Here is an 18,695-nt window from a genome sequence, read left to right as displayed (position 1 = left end):
TATCTAAACTAGCCAATCGAAAACTCCCTCTTGGCTACAATAAATTAGTTAATTCAAAAATAAATAAAGCTTGTGGTTTTAGCTGACAGGTTAACAACCAAATAGAAAATAATGTCAACTTGAATATTTTAAAGATGCTTCTTTTTTTTTTTGAGGCAGTTAAAAACGTCACTGTAATAGTTGCAAATACGTTGTTTTTTTTTTTCCTGCATTACTTATGATTTTTTTCAATGTATGCAGGGCTTAGTCACAGTGAAGATGCTGAAGAAAAGATTTTGTGCTTGTGTACAAAAGAGAGTGAGACAAACACAACATTTATAAACTAAATACAAAATTGTCAATGAACAAACCTGACAAAATATTTGTACAAATATTGAACCCACTCTGTGGTTTTATTCCTCCTGGGTTCTCTTACTTTTTTTTTTTTACAATAATTGTAATACATTTCCAGGCTTATCGAACACTGAGCCAATTTGTAAAATTGATCTGTATGCAGTGTTACCTTTAAAAAGTAACAATGGCCTGGACTTTGTTGATCTGGGGTGTGTGATGAGCTCAGGCCTATAAAGCTGTTCTGATGTTTGGGTCTTAGATTGTATCCTGAGACGTATTGAAAATCCATTTTGCAGCAGGCAGAGGCTGTGGTCCGCTTCGATCTTTGCCCTCGGTTCATACAACTGTCCTGATCGACACTAGTGAGTCCGAATGGTCGCCTCGAATAAAACTGAGCTTGAGGACTGGAGGGTTGTGTGGCCATGTTGAATGTGCATGTCGGTGTTCCACGCTGGTCTCAGCCAGGTTAGAAAGAACACGCAGAAACAGGTAGAGTTGGTACGTGTGTTTTAATAGCAATTGGTCACTCAACCTTCTAAATCCAGACTGCCCTTCCCAAAGTTGATGTTTTTACATGTAATGAAAGTAAAACAGTCATTGCAAATGTCTGTAATGCCTGATACACTATTTAAAACACTGAACATGTGACTTTTATTCACTCATACAAATAATCTCACTCATAATGTAATCAGCAAAGAATTAAAAAAATAAGATATTTACACAATACATGATATGTTCTTGGGGTTTTCCTTTGTAGTGCCACTAAAGTTTTTGACACTCCTGATAAAGATGTAGCTATAGCAAAAAAAAACAAAAAAAAAACATGTTCTTAGCTCAGATAGAATTAACACATTTTACTGACTTGATAAAAACACAAGTACAGTTAAGATTTTTTTTCACTTTCCTGAAATTCAGAAGTTGGGCACTTTCATTCTCACAAAACTGAGTCAGGTTTGAAGGCCCTGTAACACCTTTTCAGCTTTGTACACAAATCTGTGTGTCTCAGATAAATGCTTTGTGATGGTCATTTCATAATTACTTTGGTGATTTGCACAGGATTATAGTACATGTCATGATACCTGTTAGGATTCAGACTTAAATGTCTTGAGACACTGTTTATTTATTTACCTAATATTATATCTATTTTATATTGTCTCTCACAAGTTCCTCCTGACAAAAAACAATGTGATGCTAAAACCCGCATATGATGTTTTCTTTTTGAACAAAATTTTTATCCAAAATATGGCCTGACGCATTATGCAATATTTGTTTTTATTTCACCAGACCACAAAACACAGGTCTAAAAATATTGAGCTCTTTTCACCCAATATATAGACAAACAGGAATATAATAACTGCTTACACTGATTCTGGATTTGCTTTTCAGCTCTTATGAGTTACAGGTTAATTTCACACATAATTTGTCTCCTTTTTGAACTATATGATTTGATATTTTCACACTGTGTATACATGCGTGTTACTGACGTGTGGAGGTACGTAAATATTTTCCAAATATCTTGCGAGATATATTTTGATTTTTTAAAATTTTAATGTAAAATACACATTAAATAAATACTTCATAATCATTCAATAGAGAGAAATTGCAGCTCCAGTGATTTTCCAATGAGGAAGCATTTTTTTCCCACTAAATAAAGTTAATGAAATTGATGGTTAGGTTTTTTCAAAACAACTTCAGTATGAATGTATTGCTTCTGCAATGAAAATAAATTTATTTTGAAGTGTTTTGTACATCTTTACCAGCAGTGGAGGCATATGTGAAGGGCACTGTTTGTTGCTACATGTATGATTATGACAACATTTTTCTGTCATTTTTGTCTCATCTCAGATCCAATCTCAAAGGGATCAAATTTATTACAACAAAAGTGTAAGTCATTCTGGGTATGCTTTTCTGTGACGTGCGCCGAAGCTGATGCCGACCATAAAATCAGAAATGGTTGAAATCAAAGATTATTAAATATGCATTCACCTCGAAATTTCATTTTATCATTTTATTTTGTAGTTGCATTTCAACTATCCAACTTATGGTGTTTACTGTATCATCATTCTCACTATGTACGTTAATATAGATTACATTAAAATACTTTAGATATTTCTGAGCCTCAGTGTTAAATAATTATTTAAGCTGTCCTGTATATCCTGATATCTATATTTGCAGAAAAAGTGTTCCAATAAATGCCGTTACTGATGACCATTTTTTGGCTCAGTATCTCATCACTGGATTTAATTGTCACTCTGTCAGATTTGTCGCGTTGCAACCCACTGTAATCTCACAACACGTCAATGTAGGTGTGTGCATGTGTGTTGGCTTACATGCATGTGTGTGGATATTTTTGTATGTGCATTTATTTGCATCCATACTGTACATGTCCATGTCAACCTCTTCTACGGTTCTGTTTTTTTTTTTTTCTTCCTCTGAATGTAAAATTTAGCTTCAGTCTGGGTAGATAAGGAAGCCAGAGAAGGTGCTGTACTTGTTCTGGTTTCCCCCGTGAACTTTCCCTCCATCCAGCTGCACGCAAATCTCATCCCCGACGTCCAGATGCAGGATCACGCTGTTTGAGGCATAGTCGTAATTCTGGTCAGCGTCTTGAGCGATGGCGCTTGCTCTTACCTGGTGGAGGACATGCACACAGGCAGTTAGAGCAAAATGGACACTTGTAGCTGTTCTAGTGCTTCATTAGATTCATTTCAGACTGCCTTCAAACCAATTACTGCAACCTTCAAACGAGAGTCTGACGAGTCTGACATCGTTTGCCCTAACGACAGTTATGCAGATTGATAGGACTGTGACCTGTGACCTGACAGATGAGCACAGATACTCAATTGCGTATTGATTTCATTTGGGTGGGATAAGACCTGTGGATTGACATGTGATTGGGTTCTGAGACAGGGTTGCTCGCAGGGGGACAACAGGTTTTCTGTAGGGAAACAGCCTAAGCCAATAAACAGCCTCACTATCCACATCAACTATTGACCTGTTGCTTATGATGCTGGTCCAGCTCAATGGGTGCCATATTGAATGGGGTCGACAGTTTCACATTTGCATGCTCTGCGGGTTGGATCTTATTGACCAAGCAGCAGTGGATCTTTACTTGTTTGTTAACGCATTTAATTGGGTTTACTCAGTGCAGAGACGCGAGAGCTTAAAGTAAGTTTCCGTTTAACAACAAACACATTTTGAATATACGTTATTTTACGCATCAAGACAGACATGCTGTGCTGCTGTCAAGTGATGTAAATAATAGGCAACTGCTTGAATTGTAGAGAACTAAAAAAACATTTATCATACTTTTACTCAAATAGTATGATTTAAGCAAAATTGCAGTTTTCTGCCTGTATTAAGAGAAAAAAAGATACCAAGGTTAGTAATAACCTTGTTCATTCATAAATTAACTCTGATTGACCAAATGTTTCTGAAAATCTGAGTTCAGTTTCAATAGCCAAACTCTGGGCTGCAAGACTGAAGCTGTCTAACAACTTAAAATATGCTAGAGTATCTCAAATGCAACACAGTTGCAGAAACTGAAGGGCAGAAAAAAGCCATTGGCAGTCTGGTTACCAACACATTTCTAATGAGAGATTCCAGCACACCACAGTGAGGTCAAACATCCACAAATTAAGAAAACATGGAATAGCGCTGAACCTTCTCAGGTGTGGAAAGACTGTCAAATCTGGACTCAAGCAGGTCAATGTAACAGGGTGGATCAGTGGTGCTAAGAACTGCATTTCATAAATGTATTTTTATAGCATAATTTTTTATATTTCTGGTTTCATAATACTGCCTTGTCTGCACAAACAGTGCTACGTGTGATGCTTTAGTCTTTCTGCATTCCCTTGTTTTTTTTCCCCTTAAGTGGCCAGACATTTTTGTAATCTTTTAATATGGATCTTTAGATTCTTTCTTGTTAATTGTGGTCATTTTTTGCTGAAATTTAAACATGAAACCTGACTGGGGCCATGAGTAGAATTTAATCTAAAATTTTTAACTGTTTTGCTTTACTATGCTTTTAGGTTCTGATATAAATATGAAGAGAGGACTCATCTTTCCCATTTAATAAGCGAGAGTTTGAAAATGAACCACTGTGTTGTGCCGCATATGCTGATTTACTCTAAAAAAAAAAAAGCTGAAGCATAAATTTGAAAATACATACGGTATATTTTACCCAAAGAAAGTGTTCGGAGTGTCATAATCCTAACAGAGAAACAATGTGTCATTTCAGTTTACAACATTTGCTTTGACAGTAACTTATTTCATTCGTTTTGATTACATTTAATCCTTGAAATTTACAAGACATAGTCACCCTGGTAGAAAGCAGAAATATCAATAACTTTGTTGTTGCATCTCCAATCATCAGACATATGTCAGCCATCAGTGGCCTTGTGTCTGGCTTTTTGTCCATCGTGGACAGGGAGCACTCAATCTATGTCAGCCGCCAGACAAGCTACGCACATCTCCATGACAGCCACAGAATATGATCTGCAATTCAACTACCGCCATGTCAGTCCCGTCACAGGGACTCCCCAACGAGTACATATCAATTTGAAAATCGTCAGTCACCAAGCAGCAAAGCCTGAATTACTGTAACTAAAAAATAAATGTGCTCCTTCCCCACTGCACCAATTCATTTTTGTCCCTGTCTGGATGTGCTGCTCACCATTTATCAATCCTAAAGTTGTGCTTTATTGGCTGAACGTAATCTGGGATCATTATGAAATATAAAATGAGATATGGGCTGTGGATGCTTCGTTCAACATACAACTTGATGTTTACTGGTTCCCATCCATTTTAAATTATTTTAAAAAATGAAAATCCCAGAACTAACTCATTAAATAAACACCTGGCTTCTCAAGTTTATACTTCTCTCTACAGAAGCGGAATAGATCATTTTAAACTATTTTTTTCAGAACTGATGTTTGGTGTGTAACGTAAAACTAAAGCTTGCTGTTATCCTTTTTTTTTTTTTTTTACATTTGCCTTTGATATCAATCAGGCATCAAATTGAAGAGGCCAAGTTATAAAATGAATACATCACTATTTAGTCCTGAATACTGTCAGGTAACTGAGCTGGTTTCACCACTTTTCATCTGAGCTTCATCCCGTCTCCTGGAGTGTGAAGGTTGGCGCTGACATTTAGGGACACTCAGCCGTCACACATTCTGGCAGTCAGTGGTAGTGCTTCAGTATGCCTAGGGCTATAAACTCCTTCCACTACTGACCCACACAACATAAAACTATAAAAACAACTTTTTATCATGCAAGATTCTTATCAGAAGCTTTACAGTCAATCAAAGTATATTTTAGGAATCCCTGATCGGTGTAGAATATCCAGTTGAAGTATGAACAGTCCAAGCATGTAACTTTGTAAGCAAGAGATGGTCAAATGCCCTCTTAAATAACTATAACATATTCTTACATTGTTAATTCCACACACTTCTTCTACCTATGCCTACCAAGGGCCAGTGTTAGTGTTGCTACATGCAAAAAGATCTGCAAAAGTCAATAAAAGTGCACTTTTTTCTAGCTTTGCTGCCTCATGGTGCTCCCCAGGAAATGTGGACATGGGTGGAAAGCAACATTAACCTCATCACACATTGCCCAGTGGGCAGTTAATATGCTGCCTGCCACACATAACTCTCTCGGTGTCTTCGTTGTGTATAAATCAAGTTCAGTAAGTCCTGCAGGCTGAGGATAACTGGTGGCCTGACATCTATCACCATGAAACATATTCACTCTTAACACTCTTTGTGCGAGTGGTATGTTTGTATTGGGCAATTATTTATGTAAAAAATGATGATTGTCGATGCAGGAAATTGAGGCCGCATGCTGTGCATCACCACATTCCTGTGTGAAACACATCTTGAGAACAAAATATTTCTAGGGTTTCCAGTCAGAGGAACTACATCACTGAAAAGTCTTGCACCACTTTCGTCACAATGTTCATGAAAAACACATTTTTATAGAAAACAGATATGAAAATCACTTTCAATTTAAAACTAAAAAGGCTCCTGCACATTTACCTTATTAAAGTGGGTGAATGCAATGTCCTACATTTCTTTGTCTTTTTTAATTATTTTCTTGGTGTAGTAAAAATGTTTTGTCAATTGTGAAACACAACACAAGGGCATCAGTCAATGTGTCTTTGGGAAGCTTTTCTGTATTTCGTCAAGGTTAATGAATGGGTGTGCCCAAGTCTGCTGTTGAGTAAACGCTGCTGGTGATATTTAAATTTAAAATCAAACAGAAAGAGCACAGTTAGCGTTTAGCATTTTACAGTTTTATGAAAATCTCCACCTTAAAAAATGTCAAACTGTCTTTCTGCATCAGCCGCATGTGCTGTTGCATGGCCTGCGCTTTGGACAACCGTGATTTACGGCTTTTACAGAAAGTATCATCAGAGAATAGGTGGATGTTTGTTACTGCTGCAAGATTTGTGTGTCCATGAGACCATCCCCCAAACAACAACGCAGATACATATTCATCTGTAAAGGTTAAATTGTTCTGCTTGACACAAGTAGTGACAGCCAATATCACATTTGCATCTCTGGCTGCTTCTGACAGCGATCCGCTTGTTGTGACTTTTTATTGACAGCATGCATATGTCACCATGCTCATTATTTCGGTCCAACTCAAAGTAAATGTGCGAAGATCTTCGGCCCCTCTAGGGCTTTCGGATTTTAATGATCTAAGAGTTGCTTTTTTTTTTCATTACAATGATCAATATAATCTTCATCAATAAAGATGTTTCGCTTTTTTGAGCGTACGTTAAGACGAGTTGGTGTAGCTGACTCTTCCTGTGTTTGAAGGAGTAACACTGACCATCAATTAATGCAGCTACCAGACAGAGAGTCGTGTGGGAGATGTGCCGGGATTAGGACAGGAAGCCAACAGAGGAGACGGATACGGCTGGAAGACAGACTGATCCAAGTGAACCAGGCAACACACGGTGCTGATCCTGGAGCTGGAAGGGCTGTGAGCCATGAGGCAGGGGCCCCCAGGGCTTGCCTGTGGCTGTCTTTGTCTCCTCCTAGCCCTTTCATTACCAGGCCTCCTGTAAACACGCCTGGGAGGAGACGGCCACAGACGAAAGGAAGGAGAAAAGCAAGAGGGTGGAGGAGCGAGGAGCAGCTGCCTTGTTGTTTCCTCCACAAGCAGAGTCACTGCGCAAAACACAGACATGGATAATAGACAAAGTAAAGCAGTGGAGGAAGGCAGAGGGAAAAATACGGGCCAGAAAGTTGATAAAGGGGGGCCTGGAGTAACAGACTGATCAAGCGAGGCTGTTTTTGTGAGACCAGGGAGATGCGGGGGTGTATGAAGTCTTGTTGTTTTCTGTGGTACTGGGCTCCACTGGTAATAAAACTGACAGGGTTCATTCGCGGTGATATACTGACCTCTTAAAGTGGAGACAATAGAAAAGTAGCCGTTAAACTTACCTAAGGGACCCCAGCACATAGCAGGAGGTTTGGGAAGAGGCTGCGGTGAGGTTGTGGAAATAGAATATTTATTAAATAGGCTTTGCCTCTCCACTGGGAGTCCTGGGATTACAAGGTGACAAGCGATTTAGGCACTGAACCGTGCCTGGGATTGCTATTACCTGCCATTCGGTAACATATTGGTCTGCGACTTTTATCACACTATTATCTTAGGAACAAATGCCCCGTGCTTTTTTAAAAAGTAAATTAATTTAATCCGTTTTATGAAAAAGGATATATTATTCTGAGTCAGATGTTTAGCTTTGTCAGTTTTGATGATTAAGCCTTCCACTTGATGGAAACCCAACTTTCAGTTTCAGAACAATTTGTACCGTAAGAGTATAACATGGATATTAATACAGAAATCTCGGCTTACCGACAGGTATGTCCATGCACTTTCCATAATACGTGCCTGAAACTTGGGCATGAATCCTTTTGTATTAATTATTGCATCAATGAATGGTGGCACAGATGTGACCGGGCTCTCTGGTTCTGCTAAGTTGTTTAGGAATCCCTGGACGCTTTCACAGAAACCTTCAGCTTATCTACATGACTGCATCTGATGCCCTTCATCTTCCTTCTGATAATAATTCATAGATTCTCAGTGGAGTTTAGCTCCGTGAAGATCCCTGGCCAATTAAGCACACTGATAATATGGTCACTGAGACAGGAACTTGTACTTTTGACAGTGTGAGCAGGTAGTAAGTCCTGCTGGAAAATGAAATTAGCATTTTTAAAGGAGAATAAAGTGCTCTAATAATTTCCTGGTGGACATCTTCACCGACTTATAACACACAAAGAACAGCAAGTGGTGATGTTGCACCTCAAGCCGTCCCTGACTAAAACTTACACGCTGGACTTCAAGCAACTTGGTTTCTGTCCCTCTCCACTCCTCCTCCATAAACTGAGCCGTAATTTTCAATTAACTGCAATATTTAACTCTCTTCTTAATGAGGACTTTGGTCCATTAAGCAGCCATAAAGTGTTTTCTTTTCTCCTGGCCCTTGACAAGATGCTTCTAGTGTAAGCAGTGGTTCAGGAAAACTTTAGGTTAAGGAATACAACATGTTTTTGATGTGTCTATGTGTGATGACTCTTAAAGCTTCACTCCAAAACAATTCATGCCTCAGAAATCTCTTTCAGACTCTCAAATGAGATTTGATTCACAATCCTCTCAAAACAAAAGCTATCCCTCTTATCTGAGTGCTGTTTCCTACCACAGTTTTTCCTTCCACTTAATTTTTCATCAACATGTTTGGACACAGCCCTTTTGTGTCAGGCTTTTCTGTGTTTAAATCCAATATTGCAGTATTGTTGATATTAATATTTCATTAATCTGTATTAATAAAATATTTTGTTTGTCCTCCCTCTGCTCTCTTCCCTATCATCCAAACCTTAGCAGCAAATAACTTTATTAGTTGTGCATATGGACACTTAAACTCCACCCAAGGGGCCAAATATCTGTCATTTAAAAAAATGTATTTTTAATCTCTTAGACGATGACATCCACGTAGTCTTTTGAGATTGCGACATTGCAAACACTGACATTGCAATGACAATAGCAATTTGTTTTATTGTGCAGATGTAGATGTTAGGTTTAATTGGTCAGAAGCCATAATCATAAATTAACTAAAACTAACCATTGAAATGTATCTCTCTGAATGTAACAAATGTACTTATAATTAACTTTTTGAAATGAATTGCTACAATATTTTACTTTATTAAGCTGTGCCTCTATATGAACTAAAAAGACAGCATTTGTCTTGTCACAGTTCTTCTCTGTATCTCACACTCTGTCTGTTTTGAGTCTAATTATATTCCACCTGCAGCCCAACTATGTCTCCTTACTGGGGAAAGTTAATCCAGGTACCGGTCATTACAGCAAGTGATGACATTTTAACATTACCGTGTGAAATAACTTGACCTTTACCAGGGCTATTAAAAGAGACCTGTGACAGCTGAAAAAAACATGGGCGAGATTAAATGAGAGCAGAGCAGGTATCTATTTGTCTACATAGCATCTTGCCTTGAGAGTGTTTAACGTAGATATTCAGAGGTGAGTTTTATTATTATAAATAACTGGATTAGCAGCTCAGCTAATGAGGAGAGTGTGGGATGTGCAGTTGAGAAACTACACATGACGTATTATCGTCTCTTCATGCCTCGAGAAGCATGCCAACACGATCACACACTGTCTTAATAACATCTGGTACTAACCTGGAATATTAAGTCATTTACAAGTCATATATCAAGACAGGATATTAGGAGCAGAGTAATTAAACACATTTGTATCATCAGTTGAGGCAATGAGAAATATTTAGAACTATTCATTTGGAGAAAGATGAAATCCATATTGAGCCATTAGGTGTCCTAATGAAACGCACCCATCTATCATCCTCGGCCTCTTTGTCTACAGCTGAGCAGGGAACATACAGGGTTGTTAATACATCCAACGAGAACAGGATGTTTCTGTCAATCAGACGCTCACGGGTCAATTACAAACATGGAAGCGGTTGAAGATTTCCCCCTTCGATCAGAAATCCCCTGGCCCTGAAGCAATGTTGTGGTGCAGTGATTTGTGGAGGTTGCATCGAGCAGGTTGGTCTTACATGGTGGGGAGAGGGTGCAACTTGATAGTGGATCTATAGGAACCAAAGAAAGAGGCGCAACGGTTCCTAACAGTACAAGTATCTGCACAAAATCACAACTTAAACGTCATGAGCATCTGATGTGGTCAACAGGGGGTTGGCAATGTTTGATGTAAGTCATATGGCATTCTGCACAGGGCGCCACACCATGTGGGGCACCACAACACACATAGAAAAACTTTATTATGTCTGTTATGCAACAAAACTGTTTCCTAAAGCTGATTAGATTATCCTGAATTCAAATAAATGAAAAAAATACTGCAGTCTATCAAGTGTGTGTGGTTATGTTAATTAAGTGTTTAGTGCTGAACTTAAAGTGTATTTGTTTTTGTTTTTTTGTCATTCTGGGCTACATTTCACCTTCTATAGTCATATTTGGACTTGTCAGACCTCAGCTAGATTATTTCATAATGAATAAAGATTTGTTTAAAGAGAATGTGAGAATTATGAAACCTGTGCTGCATAGGTGAGAAGATATACATTTGTATTTTCATTACTTCATTAGCATTAAGATCACATCAAATTATGACAAGCATCAAGGATCACAACATATTGACCAGTCTAACCTGAACTGGTTTGTTCTAACAGATTCACCAGATCCTCCAGGTTGCTACACATCTTGCCGTGTCTTAAGATGATAAAATATGTCAATACTTTTTTTTTTTTTTGTTTTGTTTTTCAATCAGTTTAAGCTTTTTATCTATTTGAATTTTCTACAATTCATCAATTGAACAATTTCTACACTAATATCTGATCCCAGTCTAAAACTGTTATGTTTTGCTGTTTCAGGATTCAAGCAAATAATTTTGATTTGACTCGAATGTGATTTAAATTCAACTTCAGAAGAAACACTGAGCTACTCCTCTCACACATGTAACGAGTTTAGAAAATAACTTTCTTCTCCCCTGCCTATTTTTTTTTTCATGGTCAACCTTGATGACTTGTCAAGCCGCTACGTGTAAAGTGGGTGTTCATCGGTCATCCTGCCTGATCTCATCCTGGCCTTCAACACACGCCTCCCAAATGCCTCGTCTACCAGCCCACTGTCTCCAAACCTCCATTAAGTCATCTATCGTCCTCACCCCCCTTCCCCCTCCCCCAATGGTCATCAGCCCACGTCGGCACGTCCTCATTGTGGCAGAATAAATTCAGGATAAACGTGGGAACTCAATGGAGCACTGAATAAAAAGGACCCCACCTGTTAAATGTGCAAATATTTAACAACACAGGTAGAAAATGCAAATGGTCAAATTGTGCTATGGGTGATCCTTTGAAAGGCACAGCAAGAGACAATATCCAATAAAGCTGGAGCACCTACGGCAATGGTTAAAACAAGGCTCTTTGATTCTGTGGTCAGGAATGCAACCTGTCAAACACGCCCCCCATTTACTAAGCCCAGGCCACCGAATGGCCTCGGGCATCGTACCCCGACTGCCTGTGGGCTTTAAACACGATCATGCATTCTGCAGAATTTTATCTGCAGTCCATATTCATCCAGCTGCAGTTATGCTTGGGTCTGTCCCCGGTAAGAGTGCACTCTATTTAGCAGAAGTGTTTAAAGAAGCCACCCAACGGTTGTCACGAGGACCTGGGTGAGGTTAAATAATTGAGCTGAGCGAAAGATAATTAATGGAGAATCAATGAACAAGAGAGGATGAGGTTAGGGAAGGAAGGTACAGCTGCCGTTTGAGAGAGGGGGCGTCTAATCCAAGATGAATGAATTATTTAGCAGACTAAAATGACTTGAATGACAATGCGGCATATTAGATGGGAAGCCCTTAAATGCACCTTCATGTCTGTGGTCAAATAAAGTTTCACAATCAAGAACCGAGTGCACATTTTAGTTCGTAGGTACATAAGGCGATGCCCATTGCAACTCATGTCTGCAAAGTAAGCTCTGAGCAAAAATTCTTTACATTTAGAGTCCTTGATGGATGAATGAATGTACAAAGCAACATGAACAGGAAGAATGTTTCTTGAATCTGGACTTTTCAGATAAAATCCCTGTGATCTCCACTCCTCTTCTTCCCAGCACCACCTCTGTGTTTAATTAGTGTCTGGGGAACGAGGCAGTGGATGAGTGGACTGTCGATATTAAATTCATTATTTCCTTAGCCGAGGTGCAAACTCGACTGTCCACATTCTGACAGACATGTCTCCTGTGCTCTTTTGCACTTGTGTTTAGGTGATAATCAAGCTTCTGTGTGGGATTCTCACTAATTAGACTGTTCCTTTTTGCCTGCATTCTGCCACTTGTCATTTAGCCAAGGCACATGTGGGAATGCAAATATGGGAAGGCTGAGATTTTAAGGCCGCATAGCATGTCCTCCCCCTTAATGAGGAGAAGGGTTGCCGTTTCATTCTTTGCTTGTCATGTTGCCACTTGCTAAATGGATTGTGCTCTGAATCTGAAAAGCTCAATGTTGCAGAGACGAATATGAGACGGGATATCAACAGTGAAAAAAAAAGATATCTGCGGTGTGTTCCTGTGTGGCATTTACATACAGACCAAGCCTCTGCTTAACACACAGACACACTCATGCGCACACGCACACTTTTACTAACCAGTCCATTCTTCTTCAGGTCTGCCCACATGCTAGTCCCATCACCACCTCTCATTAGTACATGGTAGGTGAAAAAATAGATGCCAGGCAGAGGGCAGGTGAACTTTCCGGTGCTGGGCTCATAGTAGTTGCCCACGTTGGTCACCACATCATCAAACTTCAGTATTTCACTGCCTTCGTGCTGCTTGCGTAGCCCTGCATAAAAGGCTATTTTAGGGGTGTAGATTGAGGGAGAATACCCCCCAGGACCAGGACCGGGGGGACCCTGAGGCCCCGGTTTCCCCGGCTCTCCCGGGGGTCCGCGGTCCCCGGGAGGACCCGGATTCCCAGGAGGCCCTCGAAGTCCAGACCTAATCTTCTTTCCAGAGTATTCCTGTGGGGGTGGAGACACGGCTATGAGCTCCTGACCAGGCTGAGAGGTAGCGTACGGATCACACACCATCCTGCAGCTTCCAAGCATCTCATATCGGCTCCCGGTGGTCCCAGCACTGCCACCTTTGGTTGTGTGAACAAGCAGAGGAATAGCCACCAACAGTATCAGAACCATGGCCACGCCAACAGCGGCTACGATCACGCGTTTCCTGCGGCTGAGCCGAGAAGCAGCCAGTGTGAGGAAGTCCTCCTCCCCCTTGGCTGGAATAGTGCCGGCCAGGATGAAATCTCTCCAGAAACCAGTTTGGAATGAAAAGGTGTGAAAAGATGTTAAGGGGGATAAAGGTCGGGGTTATTAGAGCATTGGTTGGCCAAGTATTAGAGAAAACCTGTAATGGCACACGGCCAGGAAGAATAAAAAATACATCTGAGAAGATCCAATTAGAGTTCAAAAGAAATGTCCTGTAGTCTCACATCAAGATCTTTCTAACAAATTAATCCCAGTAGGTTCTTAAGGTTTATGACGACTCACTAATAAATCTCACTGTTTGTCTTGTTGTCACACTTTTACAAAACACGAGATTGATTGAGGAGATTCACAGTAGCAACAGTTTGTCCCCGAAAGTCCACTCAACAAAAGTCCACTCAGCAAAATGATTGGTTGTGTCAGATGAAGAACAATTGACCAGTTTTGTTGGTCTTTTTTTTTTTTTCAAATATAGATGTCCCTTGAGGTTTCTCTTAAAAGATATCACAGCGCTTCATGGAGATGTCTCACTTAATGCCATAGCCGAGACGGAAAAAGGTCACCAGATATTTCTCCAGGCACGATCATCGGTGGACAGCTCACTGTTTTCTCTCTGAAATTATTCAATTTGGTTTTCTTGATTCAACAGATTGTGGTGAAGTAGATTCTTCTTCTGTCTATGTCTGGATCTGAAAAGAATTATATAAAGGAAAACGAAACACTTACTGATTTGTTTTCAGACAAATTTAAAGGTGATATACGTTATAAATCAAATGTTACTCGAAAAGATGTACTGAGCACTTAAACGTGTCCATTTTTTACAATTATTTTTACAGTGTAAACTTGTTATTAAAGTGTCTGCTTTTCAAACAAAGCATATAGCCTACTTCAACTAATTAAACTTGAAGGCAAATATCTAGTCAGTGTTTCTCACCTGTCTCACGAAACGACCCCCTGGAGCGCCACAATGAAAAGCCGAGGAGCCAAGGAGCGCAGGAGTTTCCCCGGTAAGTGACACCAGTTTCTAAATCAGAGCGCAATTTTCTTTTCTTTTCTCTTTTTTTTTCTTCTTCGAAAACAAATTATAAAGTCCAGAAAAAAACGAAAAAAACAAACAAACAAACAATCCCGGTGACTTATGAGGCAGTTCAGCACACAAAATTCCCGTGGGGACGCGTTTCCGAGAGGGGAGCGCACGGCCGCCTGACGCTCCTGTCCACGCTGTGTCCGTCCACCGTATCGCTGTTCGAGGCGTTTGGTCCAGCAGCAGTCCTGGTCTACACCTGTTAGATCTCTCCTCCTCACCCCTCCCCTGTCTCTGTCTCTCTCTATTATATCAGCATCTAGATTCACCCATTTCTAGCCCGAGTCAGATGTATCAACAAATAACGATAATAAATAAAAACTTCATATAAAGCTTGCATGTGTATTTTCTGTTCCTCTATGATTTTTCATGATTATTTTTGGGCCAATTTGTCTGTAAACTAATTACTCAAACTGTGGACTGATGCATGTGTTGTTTGCCCGATTTATTTATTTATTTATTTTTCTTTTACCTGTCAGAGGGAAACTTCTCTGTGAGCAAAAAAAAAAAAAAAAAAGTCTGATACTGCGCTGCCAAACGAAGGCGGATGTTTTCATCTTTACTGAGCCGGGCAAAGGGAGGACGCGGGATGGTGGCTGAGTAAAAGCTGCCTCTGCGTGATGTGTGAGGAATGGAGAGGAGACGCTAAATGGTCCCCAGACTATTGTCTGTGTGTGTGACTCGCATCCCACAGCTACACAGCCTCATTAGTGAGACTCCCTGCCCCAGACAATATGCCCCCTCTTACCCAAAATCTTAAACTGGTGGCGCCTGGCACACTGAAGTAAACAAGCAGACGTGCGCACTGACTTGTGTGGACTGAACGGACAAAAGAGTTTGAACACCATGAGTTGTCAAAGATCATGTTTTGGTTTCTTGTGGAATGTTTCCCTGCAGTTAGAGCAACATCTCATAATGAGAGAACAAACAAAACAAAAAAAGAAACAAAATAAGCAGGCACGTGCAGACAGGGGGGGCGGAGGGGGCTTGAGCACCTGCCCCTTTTGCTCCATGACCCCAAGTGCCCTTTTGGTCTTTTTTTTTTTTTCTTACACATGTACTACAATTATTATTATTATTATTATTATTATTATTATTATTATTATTATTATTATTATTATTATTATTATTATTACTTTGCAAGAAAAACCTCCGGTCACATTGTTACCTTTGACCTTTAGCCCGTGACGCAAAACGCACTTGCCTCTCGCGCGGTGAGATGAGGCGGCTAACTGCGCAGCTCAAGCTAGCGAACGTTCCAGATTACAAAACAGTTTTTGGTGAACTGAAAAAAAATATTTTTGGTGAAAAAACTGGAGTCGGCTTGCTACTAGTCAGATAACGGAAAACGTTAAATGTTGTATCGTTTTTCCTTCAGCACGGAGTCGCAGTTTAAGCAGAAATGAAATAGCCTATAACAAGAGGAAAATATCGGGCGCTCTCTGAGTCCGCCTTTCTCTGAATATCTACTGAGCGGGAGGAGGAAGCCAGGTGAGGAAAAGCTATTCTTATCTATCGATCCAGTATTTTTATCATCAGATATTACGCTGTTGTTGTGCTATGAGCTAGCTGCTAGCTAATGACTTTGCTAGCAAAGCAAGAAAACTAAATAGCTTCCCTGTATTGTTGGTGACAGCAGTCATTCTTCTGCCTTATTTATGCAATAGGGGCACATCGCCCGTCCAAAACCATCATCTCCTTAATGGATATATGTCCGACTTTCTCATTTTCTTTGGTGAATGATGTACATTGCATTTATTCTAGCGTGTCTTGAAGGAGAATTTAAAGTCCAACAAGGACATTAATTTAGAATTAAAAATAACTCATCCTGAACTATCATGGTAGATATAATGTATGTAATAATCAAACTGCTTCTGTCCAATAAAAGCATGTCATTAATGAAGGAGCAAACATAAACTTGTATTTGCACACATCAGAAATCTTTGGTTTTGATTTTAGGCTCTACAATGAGAACCGCAAGCAAAACTTTGAATAGCAAGCAAAGATTTCTGACATGCGCAAATAAGTTTGTTTGTTTTGCAAATAATTTTTTAAAAGTCATGAGATAAAAAAATGTGATTTCAGTGTAAAAAAAAATTAAGCAAAAATTTTTTTTGTTGAAAAAAATGTTACAATTCAAGATGTCTTGATCTCAATTTTATATTATTTAATTGAGGTTAGTATTTTAATTGAATAATTGTGAAACAAATTGAACTCCATAGGAGAGGTCTCATTTTCTCTGAAATTAATATTGTTATGCTGTGTTATGGCCTGAAAAACATATTGGTTTAAACACAAGGGTAAAGAATTGTTAGTGTGGTTTAGTATAGTGTTCTGATCATAATTCATTATGCTTTGCTTTTTTCAGTTCAAAGATGCCACGTAAAGAGAGACGTCAGAAACAAAAAAGAAAGGATCTGCTAGAAGCAGCAAAAGGTAGTCGATTGTTGACCAATTGGGTCAACTGTGCCAATCATTCACAGTGAAATTAACATATCATTCAAGACAGACATGACACAAAAAAAACAAAAGAGAACAAAAAAAAAAAAAAAAAAAGTTTTAAAAGTTAAAACAAAACTGAAATAGATAAACTCACTCAACACAGAGAAGATGAGACAATGAGGCAAAAAAGAAAAGAGAAACTGACAAGAAAAAAAGAAGAGGAAAGATTGAAGAAAATGTACATAGGTACTTACAAAATACACTAAAACACAACTAGAGTAGTCTTTTCTCATAGTGACATGCATGAATTATTTTTTTTTTTTTTTCTGCAGTTCCACGTTAAAGTTTGATGCAGCTCTGTTTTTCTGAATGGACCGTCTTCATCTCCACTGCAAGTACAGCAACCCAGGCAGATGTTCTTTGATTGTCTCACAATTTTGTAATCTATCATTGTTAATTAAACTCTGAAAGCTGTGTGACTTTGTTAATATTCTATCCTAAAATGCGATTAGATGTGCCCTTTTTTTTTTGAGCACCTGCCCCTTTAGTGGTCTCTGCAGGGCCCTAAAAAAAGGCTCCTGATCATGATAAGGCAAACCATTAACATGCACTTGAGCACATTGTTCTGCTACTAACAGCACCTTTATGAGGTTAATTCATCATAATATTTTATTAACAGGGACTTTATGACAGATGAATTAACACAATTATGCTCTATGAATTTGAGTTACCTTAAACTGTATATTTAGGAATAATTCGCTTTTCTAGTTTCAGCCAATCATTGGGAAAATATGCTTTTGAAGATGTGTCTAAGTAAAATGGGGCTTTCTGTCCATCCATCCATTTTTTTTGTCAAAATTCAGGTTTACAGGCTAGAAATTATAAGTAAATACTGTTTATTTAGTGTAAAATTACTATACTCTAAATTATTACTAACCAACTACTTTAGTGTAATTTACTAGTAAATTAGTACTCTAATTTAGGATACTAATTAGTTACTTTATAGTAACTAATTAGAAGTTTACTAAATTACTGTACTAGTAAATTACACTAAATTAGTGTAAAATTACACTCATTTAGTATTTAGTGTAGTGTATTCTATTTAATGTAGAATACTCTAAATACTAAATTAATTATAGGTACATAGTTTAATTTAGTGTAAAATATGATTTTACACTGAATGGTATTTAGTGTGAAATACACTAAATACATAAATTTTACTTATTTAGTGTATTTGTGCAATTACTAATACACTAAATTATCACTAATGTACTAATTTAGTGTAATTTACTAGTACACTAAATTACTACATTTAGGGTACACCAATTGAGTACCCTAAATGTACACTAAATTACTGTAAAAATAGCATTTTACACTAATTTAGTGCAAAATAAACTAAATACTAAATTAGTACAATAAATTATAGGCACATACAGTTTTATTTATGATAATGGTATTTAGTATTTAGTGTAAAATACATTTACACTACACTAAAAGTATTTTAGTGTAAAA

The 18,695-nt window shown here is 38.6% G+C and overlaps 1 protein-coding gene across 1 annotated transcript; it reads right to left on the bottom strand.

Moving 5' to 3' along the window:
• Positions 1-823: 823 nt before the first annotated feature.
• c1ql4a (complement component 1, q subcomponent-like 4) lies at positions 824-14,891 on the bottom strand. The gene is made up of 3 exons (XM_055049763.1): positions 14,592-14,891; positions 13,040-14,346; positions 824-2,964 (listed from the first exon to the last, which is right to left on the bottom strand). The coding sequence occupies exons 2-3, from the start codon at positions 13,583-13,585 to the stop codon at positions 2,785-2,787; spliced, it is 726 nt and encodes a 241-aa protein (XP_054905738.1). The 5' UTR covers positions 13,586-14,346; positions 14,592-14,891; the 3' UTR covers positions 824-2,784.
• Between the last annotated feature and the right edge of the window lie 3,804 nt (positions 14,892-18,695).

This window comes from Poeciliopsis prolifica, unplaced genomic scaffold (genome assembly GCF_027474105.1).
Source record: "Poeciliopsis prolifica strain line A6 unplaced genomic scaffold, Auburn_PproV2 SCAFFOLD029, whole genome shotgun sequence".
Lineage (NCBI taxonomy): Eukaryota > Metazoa > Chordata > Actinopteri > Cyprinodontiformes > Poeciliidae > Poeciliopsis > Poeciliopsis prolifica.
The sequence above is the reverse complement of the archived record's forward strand: the minus strand, read 5'-3'. Positions and strand labels throughout refer to the sequence as shown.

Bases quoted from the DNA above. Each gene is read 5' to 3' on its own strand.
- c1ql4a (XM_055049763.1), bottom strand. From the start codon at position 13,585: ATGGTTCTGATACTGTTGGTGGCTATTCCTCTGCTTGTTCACACAACC. The intron at 2,965-13,039 runs GTTAGTAAAAGT...GTCCTCCACCAG, and splicing joins ACCTGAAGAAGAATGGACTG to GTAAGAGCAAGCGCCATCGC.